The sequence below is a fragment of the Ixodes scapularis genome, unplaced genomic scaffold (genome assembly GCF_016920785.2).
Source record: "Ixodes scapularis isolate PalLabHiFi unplaced genomic scaffold, ASM1692078v2 PGA_scaffold0__279_contigs__length_252992795, whole genome shotgun sequence".
Lineage (NCBI taxonomy): Eukaryota > Metazoa > Arthropoda > Arachnida > Ixodida > Ixodidae > Ixodes > Ixodes scapularis.
Window position 1 is genome coordinate 33,084,848 of NW_024609835.1, and position 9,413 is coordinate 33,094,260.

Sequence of the window (9,413 nt, forward strand, 5' to 3'; positions counted from 1 at the left end):
TTCTGTCGGCTGAGACGAAAAAACCCGACCAACGAGTCATATACAGCTTCGTTAAAAGAATCTCGTATACTCCTGACAGCGGCATCTTGACGCTACTTACAACGGCAAGTGAAATAGCCGTAGATTAACGCCGAGCTGAGGCCGAGACGTTGACGCCAGACACAAGACTTCTCGCCCTTTGGGACGAAAGGACAGCCTTCCTGAAGGAGGTCAGGAGGACCAGAGACCCTGCGACCCTCCAGGTCGTCAACCGGCTGACAGATAAGGTCCGTGCGCACGCCAAATCTATGAACCAGACCCGGTGGTTCGAACACGGTGTTCAACGAGAGACTTCAATAAGCACGATCTGGAGAATATTCAACGCAATGTTTGGCAAGACCAGGTCGAAGAACGCCGTTCCCAACATGGCCCTGCGCTAGGACAAAGACAGCGAGGAAACTCCCAGAGCGATCGGCCCTGTGTTCTTCCCGCAGCCGCAGCAACTCGCCAGTGACACTGTTTACCCCGTGGGAATTCGATGCCGCCATCCAGCAGAACGAAGTCAAGAATGCCCCGTCCCTGAAGGAATTAGCGCGAGCATGCTTCGAAAAGCGCCGCAAGAACGCGGCGAAGAATCCTCGACTGGTTCAATGACTTGTGGGAGAAAGGCATGACACACAAGGAATGGAAGCTCTTTTGGGTCTCGCCGATCCCCAAACCCGGAAAGCCGGCGACGTCCCCGCAGAACGTCAGTCCAATTTCCCTAACTTCTATCACTTGTAAAACTATTGAGTGCATGGTACTCACTCACATCGAATGGACCGCCGAGGGACCCGGCGTCTTCCACTCCGCTTAAACAGGGTTCCAAAAACACATTGGAACCCACGACAGCCTAATGCTAATCCACCGCGGAGTCCTCGATTACCACTCCTGCAACAAGCAGATAAGAGGCCTTGTTGCCATGGAAATTCGCAAAGGCTCCGACCCCATTCCCCACGAAGACTTGATCCGATCTCTCTGGCACCAAGGAATTGGCGACAGACTGCTCAACTCTCTTAAAGGGGCGAAGTAACAATTTTTGTACTTTGCGCAAGTACCGCTAAGGAAGGATCCCTGACGTTAATGACCTGTAAAACACTTGATCGTGTTTCACCAGTCGCAGTGGAGGTCGCGGAAAAAAAAAATTAAATAAAAACGAGCAGCGTTCACCCCCTCAGCTCGCAACCAGAACAAGCGGCCCCATGATCTATAGCCGATTATATGCCTCCCATGTTGATCATAGCCACGCGCTGGGTTAGGGAAGACACAGGACACACGCCGAGTTCGAGACAATGTTATGGTTTGGCTATTGTCGTCACTGCAGAGATTGGACACTAGTCACTACTCGAACGCTTCTCGAGCTATAGATTATCACGAGCCCAAATCGAGTGCCCACGCAATGCTGAAGTCCAATCTATTAGCCGCATTTAAATATCGTCACTCCATGGGCGCAGGGGCAGATCCAGAACTCCGTTTTTTGGAGGGGGGGGGGGGGGGGCGGAAAGTTTGTAAGGATACTATTCTCCCATTCTTTCTTGTAAGCGGGGGGGGGGGGGGGGGGGCAGGTGTTAGGGGGGGTCCACCCATGTCAGATTGCGCTCCTAGAAAAAGGGAGGGGGGGAGAGTCGACTTTGTTTGGGGGAAGGGGGGGCGGCGGCCGCCCCCGTCGCCTTCCCCCTTGGATCCGCCCCTGACTGGTGCGACCGCCCAGCTACGTCATCAAGTTTTGCAAAGGAGAGATTGAGAGAAACTGCTGGTTTTTGTCCTTGAAATTACACAGCAACAAAGGAGTTTCTTGGCCAGTGATGTTGCGTGCGAGTATCCTTGAGTCCCACTAGTGCCAGTAAGATCGTGTAAAGTGAGAAAAAGAAAAATAAACATCCTATTTGACTATTGTTGCACCGCCTTTCTAAGGGGATGCTGAACCAAACATTTCAGTGTCTATAATAAGTGGCGCACTATATTTCTCTGAGGCAACAGCCGTCGGTGCGTGCGAGCATGCGTAACGTCACTGGCCTAAAACTAAAGTCAGCCCCATGGCATTACGTAATGCAAAGCATCATGCTTGCATTGCGTAATGCCACAGCGCAGACTTCATTTTAAGGTCTAAGCGGATGTTCCGCCTCATTATTCGCCGAGCTGATTTCCTAGATCGCAGAGATTGGCTCTTTGAGTCTTTTGCGGGTAAATAGACGCACAGGCATTTCTTCGAGTGCAAATAAACTATTAATTTTTTTTTGGTCAGATGTCTCATTTAGGTAACTTGATGTTTATTTTGACCAAAACCGTATGAGATTAGAAAACAAAAAAATGAAACTCGGGTGTAGATATTGAGTTTGGTAAACCCAAACTAGGACAGGTGCGGGAGTCGTACACTTAATCAAGTAATGCCCAGGTTAAAAATTCCCTCACAGCATTAAATTATAAGAATTAATTTTAATACAAGTACAGTGATAAAATCAGAGACTGGCCAGGCAAAGATTCTGGGTCTGTGGATAGATTTTGCAGAAAGTTTGAGTAATGTAACAGTCTTAATTTGGTGATTTTTGCACTCAAGCAGTGGTGTGCAAAAATTAAAAATATGCAAATGATGAAGTGTGTCGTTGTATAAATATGGTGTAAGTGCGCACAACCCATGCTGATTAAGACCGAAACAGCGCTACAGTTTACACTAGCTTTCAGCGTATTGAAAGCTAAGGGTGCATCGAAAATTAAAGCTTGTACACATATACTGCACAGGCCGTAATTGAACATTCATAGTACTTCTTTACCTTTCGATTTGGTCCTTCTTTCTCTCAACAGAAAGATGGAAGTATTATAACTCTGAGTTGATAGAAAAACTCCACCTGATGAAAGCTACCAATCATCTCGGCGCCGATTATGAGTTTTCACTGCATGCCAAGGGTCGTGTGCTGACGAGAATTTTTTCCACGCGTCATTTCATATAATCACTGTTGTTCTTGACAAACAACATTGCTTACCCACGCAAGCAACCACATGTGGAGTTTGGAATAATCTATCTTGATTGTGGCACACGTGGCAAGTAGAATAGGTTTTTTTTTGGTTTTTTTTTGCATTCCGCAAAAATTATTGTTCCTGGGTCACCAATTGGTCTCAAAAGAGCACAAGCTAAATCGAAGCTGGAAACGAAAGCAATAATGATAAGCAAGTGTGTAGTCATGTGAAAACTGAATAATTGCGCATATGCAAAAGCTAAGCTTTGTTCCACCAAATACTTTACCAGTAAATTATTTCGTTTTGCCGTGAGAGCGAAGCAAAACCTACAAGCGCGAGCATGCTGCCCTGAATTACTCTTTCTGGAACAAGCGCACGTGCTCGGTAGAGTCGTTGAAAGCATGGAGCTCGCTTTTATAGCTTTTGGTACGCTCAGACCTAAATTCATTTAGGCGTGAAGTGCTTTCGCATTTAAAAAACAATTGTAATCAATCATATTATTTCCTTTTTTTAAGTAAGTGAAGTTATGTTTGTTTTTTGTCTTTTGCGTTAGCGTGTCCTTTTCTTATATAGTTGTATAATATTTACCCACAAATCAGGCAACCATATTGTTTCATCTAAGTAAAAACCACATAATCAAAAATGCAAAAAACTAACAAACAAACAAAAAAAAAAAAAAAACGCGAGCACGCGAACACACATTAAAAATTCAACGTCACGGCGCATTCAAAATTAGTTGTTTGTTTTTTAGATAGCAGGAGTTTCGTACGGCGACATTGTTTCCCGTTGTATATTATAAATTTAGCCAGTGCAGTATAGGCGTTTTTAACGTGCATCGCGCAGTAGTGATACACGGTCGCACGCCGGTACGATGCAGGCGGGCGAAGGTATTGTATATCGTCATAAATACATCTTATTACTCAAAACAAAGTTAATATTATATCATTCATTATTCTACTCACAATTAAATTATTGTCATCTCATATGGGGCACCGCTACCTATACCAACCTCCAGAATATGTTTATGTTGCAGAAAAAGATACGGAGAAGTATATGTAATGTTGACATTGCATATCCAATTAGTATCTTTTTGATGAGCCTTGAGTAATACATTTTTTTGATTTATACAAATATCGTTTATGGGCAAAATTAAAATATTAGAAAAAAATACCCCAGCGTCACCTCAAAAACTTAGCGAACTTAAAACAAACGAGTATATATGCATATCCAACAGGGACTAAGGAACCCTGGGAAGTACCCTTTTCAAGAACTAATTACGGCAGTCAAACTGTGGCATATGCTTAATCAGCTGACTAGGCGAGAAATAGACATCAGCAGTACATCGGTGAGCATTGTACGGGAATATTTTATTTCGCACCTTATTTTCAATAATGAGCGCTGATTGTGTTGAGCATAGTGAGAAGGCACTGTATATCTTAGGGGTCTGTGCTTTGATTTAATGTGTTATTACTTTGTAAAACGCTCTTTCATTTGAGTGATGATTTTTCACTCATGTTATGAATTTGTAAAACGTCATTGTATAATTTTTTTTGGTGCTTGCATTGCGACTGCTCATTTGGGGTGGCTAGGGGCCAGGCAAGTTGTACTTACAGCTTTTTTCCCTAGTCATCTTTCAACGTTTTGTTGAAAAAATAAATGAATTATTCTTATTACTATTAAATCTCGTTTTTGTTGCTTTCTGACCCTGCGAAGCTACTTCTAAGACATAACTGTGCGTTATCTCCGAGCAGACGCGATCGACTAAAATATACCTCAAAATCGCGCGTGTAAATATGACTTCAAAATTCTGAAAGCAATGAAATTTTGGCGTAAAAAAAAAAAAAAAAAAAAAAAAAAAAAGCTCGAGTTATAGTATGCACTGAGTTCTGGTTCTCTGGGGCAGCCATTTTTTGGCTTGAATGTAGGCGGACGTCATCAGCAGCGCGAAAGCGAGATATTGCCCGGACTGGTCAGGACGTGACTTCTCTACTTGTTACGGTGCGTCGGACTTTATGCGGGCACAAATTGGAGGAGAGGAGGACATCAGAAGGCGCGGAGACGCTAGAGAGCTCAGCTCTGATTGGAGCGATTAGTGGGTAGATGAAAAGTCCCCACTCACTCTTCGAACGCGTTCGAATGCGAACGCTGAAAGCCGGACGCTAGCGTTCGGCGTTCAAACGCGCTCGAAGAGTTAATAGAGACGAAGGAAACTAGCTTTGTGTCTACCCACAAATCACCAGACAGGGCTCGGCTCTCCGTGGCGTCCCCGCGCTCTCTGATCCTACTCCTCTATCTCAATTCCTAGTCACGTGAGTGCATTTTGAAAAGCAAAACAAAATACAAAACACTTTTAGAAAGAAAAGAACATCTCCGCGATAGTATATCAACGTGCACTTTAAGTACAGATTATCACTAGCTGGTTATTCACCACACTTCAGCTCGACAAAAGCATCAGAAATCCTCTTTCGTGGTGTCGACCTTCCCATCGTCTCGCCCTGTTGCTCAATCCATCGACATTTTTAGAGACCTCCTCGCTATCTTAAATACAACGCTCGGCAACTAAAGATCGTGTTCGCCGACCCGTCTTTGTTCCCCAGGCGATCGTTCCTCTCCTAAGCTTGTCAAGTGTCGAGACAAGGCGTTTTGTTCTTGTTTCTTTATTTGCTTATGGCTTGTTACTGGCACGAAGCTAGCGTTTTGTCGGACGGCTCCCTGAATGGCAGAGCGGTCCGCCCGAATCGACGGCTGTGACATCATCCTCCGATCTTGCTTTGAGCAGGCGTCGTCGCTGCTGCCGCGTCTGACGGCGCTGTCGGCCGCAGCCGCCGCGGGGACGCATAGCAAATGCGCTCGGGCAGAAGGGAGCGGGAGGACCGGCGATGACGAAAACTTTTCGTGGACGACACGCCTTTTTTTGGAAAGCGGAGGAGATCTCGAATAGCAGCCCGCAGGTCGATGATATGGGATGCAGCTGTGACTGGATCCCTTTACGACCCTTCAGCGAAAAAAAAGAAATGATATTTTTCCCGAAAAGGCTCTGGCGTGAAGAGCTTAGAGAAACTGGAAACCACTCTTTCAACTGCGAAATGCAGTCCTCTATACAGCCAGACTAAACCATATGCGTATACCAATAACCCATGGAAGAAAGGTGAAAAGTTGCTTATGCAAAAAATAAATGAATCAATAAACAAGATATCGTAATTCCTCACGCAACCCGTAAGGTGAAACGCAGCAATAGCTGAGGCGTGACGTTGGAGCCACTAAGGTGTCATTTTGGAGCAGATGGGCTGAAGGAACGGTAAAGGTGCGAGCGCGCACCATCTATAGAGTCCGCATAGGCGTTTCGCATTAAACCGAGTAATACACCGGACGAAAATTCCATACCGTTTTGGAACCAATGAGGGCGTATTGCCGCGCGCGCAGCTCACAAAGGAGGCAGCGCGGCCGTGGCCTAACGGTTATAGTGCTTGCCTCCCACGCGAAGAGCCAGGGTTCGATTCCCGGGAGTTACGCGTGGGAGGCAAGCACGATAACCGTTAGGCCACGGCATATGGTTATCGTGCAAGTAAAAGAGCTAGTAAAGAGCATTTCAGCTGTCTGCGTAAGAGGGGAGCGTGTTCGTGCTAAACGAAAAGCGCCGAATAAACACGGACAAGAAAGAAGACAGGACGAAGTTCACCTTCAAATCAAGGATAATTGAAACAAACACAGGCTATTAATACCATACTTCTGACTATTCGTTAAGAACATAAAAATTTCTAATTTGTCAGGTGCATTGGCGGGGCACTAAAGTACTTGCCTCCCCCTTGCTTTGTGATAAACAGTGCATCGTAAAATCCTAAGGCAGTCTTGTCGGCGTGCCTCCCGAGGGGTCCGTATCACACGAGCGAATGACGTTTTAGCGAACAGCGACATTTGAGCGAATGGACGTTTTAGCGAATAACGGGGGCGCCCGTTAACCCATCCGCCGCGCTGCGCTTACGCCGATTCGCGGCGACAGTCTGCGGCGGCTTATTACAAAAATGTGAACCCATTTGGCCCACCCAAAAACGCCGCTTCGCGGCGTCCGGCTATTCGCTAAAGTGTCATTCGGCGAAACGTGGGCGTTCGCTAAAACGTCATTCGATCAAGTGAGTGCCTCCCTCTCCCGAGAATTGTTGTTTGTGCCGATTCTGGATCACATTGGCACTTATCTCAGTGCACTGCCGGATTGCCTGACGGGAACTGTTTTACTGACCATGCATGTTATCTTGCTACCATGCATGACCATGCACGTTATCTTGCTTGCTTGGTATCTTGTTATCAGCAGCCAGTGAAATGTTTTAGAGTATAGTGCCGAAAATGGCCCCGTTCGATATGGAGCGCAGTCGACGGCGCAGAACCTCGAAGTATCCCACCAACAACTATCACCGTAATAAATAAGAAGGGTGGCGCACGAACACAGCAGCTGAAAAACAAAAAAAAAGTGAATCAATTAGAAAAGCAGAATTCAAACTAAAAAAATATATGAATAAAGTACGCCAAAAAACCTTTTCAGGTATATAGGCACTAAAAAGAAACAGACACAAGCAAATAAAAAGACCCAAAGGAAAACGGTATGCAACTAAAGGGGGACTTAACGAATGGGAAGGCGCCGATGTTATAGTGGATGCAATGCAGTACATTAATAGGAACGTAGGACCCGACTAAAAATGGTCCCACTGTTTACAAAGTACACGCGTACTAGAACACAGTTGGGGGGATCGGTGGTCGAGTAGGCTGGCGCAGAGAGGAGCGCGTGACGCCGATCAAAACGGTCGAAAAAAAAAAAGAGCTCTTATGGAGCGTCTTCAACGGCTTTCACCAGCCGTGGATCATCTGCTGAAATGTCCCAGGATACCTACCGAGTGGTTCTGCCGTCACTGCGTACAGGTACTGAAGTTTTGAACTCCGTATTTGCTCAATGCGACACCACCGGACGCCCGTACAAGATTGACGATTTTCGAGGAGAAATGGAACGCCACGACGTTCTAAACGACCTCATCGAAGCCGGCGCGTACCAGATGAATTATGCCTGGCTCTTCACTTTCAACTCCCTGACAGCGAAAAGAAAATTTCTGGAAGCTAAGGAACTTGAGGTAAAAGAAAAAAAGATGCCTGCTCATCGATTCCGATGAGCGCGAGGTACGAATACGGCTCCACTGGATACCTATTCACATAAGCGACGACACAGTGCGGAGGGCCCTAGAGCCTTACGGAAAAATCAACAAAGTATCGCGAGACACATGGAGGGCGGAAGGCTTCCAGAATATTCAGACGACGACAAGGCTGGTGAGAATGAACCTGAGGGAAGGCGTCACCAAGGAAAACCTCTCGCACCAGCTGTGTCTGTTCGGCAGCAACGTACTCGTTTTTGTCCCCGGAAGAGCGCCCCTCTGCCTTCGATGTAAGAGAACAGGCCACATCCGCCGAGCATGTCGCATCCCTCGCTGTGATAAGTGCCATCGTTTTGGTCACGAACAAGAGGACTGCATCCGGACGTACGTTACTGTAATGCGACCGGCTCCCGAGGAAGACAACTCGGAATTCCTCATCGATGAAGAAAAAGCCTCGAAAATCGAAGACGGCACTGGGCACCCAACCACCACCCATACCCAAACACCTTCAGGTGCTGACAAACGGGGTACATCACAAGATGATGACATCACCGCATTAATTCTCGAAGCCGACAAGACAGCTGCCTGCGTCGGATATGGCGCAGACACCGACAGAGCCGCTCCAGGCTCCTCAAAAAGCCAGCGACAGAAGTCAGTCGACGGGAACGACCGCTCTGTAGACGATGCCTCCGAAGTTGACCCGGAAATGGACGACAGCTCCGATCCCTTCAAGCGACCGCTAGATCTTGTCGAAGAGGAAGACCCCGACCTCGAAGGGCCTGACTGGAGCAAGCCCCAAGGAAGAAAGAAACGCAAGTCCCGAGCTCCGCCCGAGGAGAGACGAGAGCAAACCTCGCTGCAGTAGGTGGATGGGTTCACATAAAGAACAGTTACCGTCAGTTTTTTTTTCCTTTATTCGAATGTTTATTCGTGGTTGTCGCCACAGCTATGAATTATGTAAGTTTTGCCTGAAGTTGTTGTAAACCGCTTTTCATTACAAACCTCTTTCTCCGCCCCAATAATGTCTGCATACAAAATTTCTAATTTCCCCACTATTGGCTTAACGCTGGTACACTCAATATCAGAGGTTTAAATTCTACTCGCAAACAGCTATTACGTTTGCTTCACTAAGAGCAACTAGACTTTCTAGACATACAAGAAACAAAAATGTCGGAGGAAGAGCAAGTTACGAAAGCTCTACAACCCTCTCTTACTTCGTATGAGGTGTGTGTAACGCATGCAATTGGCACGGGAGGAGGCTGTTTTTTGTTCCTTAAAAAATCTGACCCTCTCTTTGATGTAGAT

General features: G+C 46.3%; 1 protein-coding gene across 1 annotated transcript; it reads left to right on the forward strand.

Annotated features, from left to right (window-relative positions):
* Nucleotides 1-8,238: 8,238 nt before the first annotated feature.
* Nucleotides 8,239-8,973, forward strand: LOC115322412 (the record flags this gene model as incomplete). The annotated part of the gene is made up of 1 exon (XM_042291666.1): nt 8,239-8,973. A coding segment is annotated over one exon (735 nt), but the record flags the coding sequence as incomplete, so codon positions are not given.
* Between the last annotated feature and the right edge of the window lie 440 nt (nt 8,974-9,413).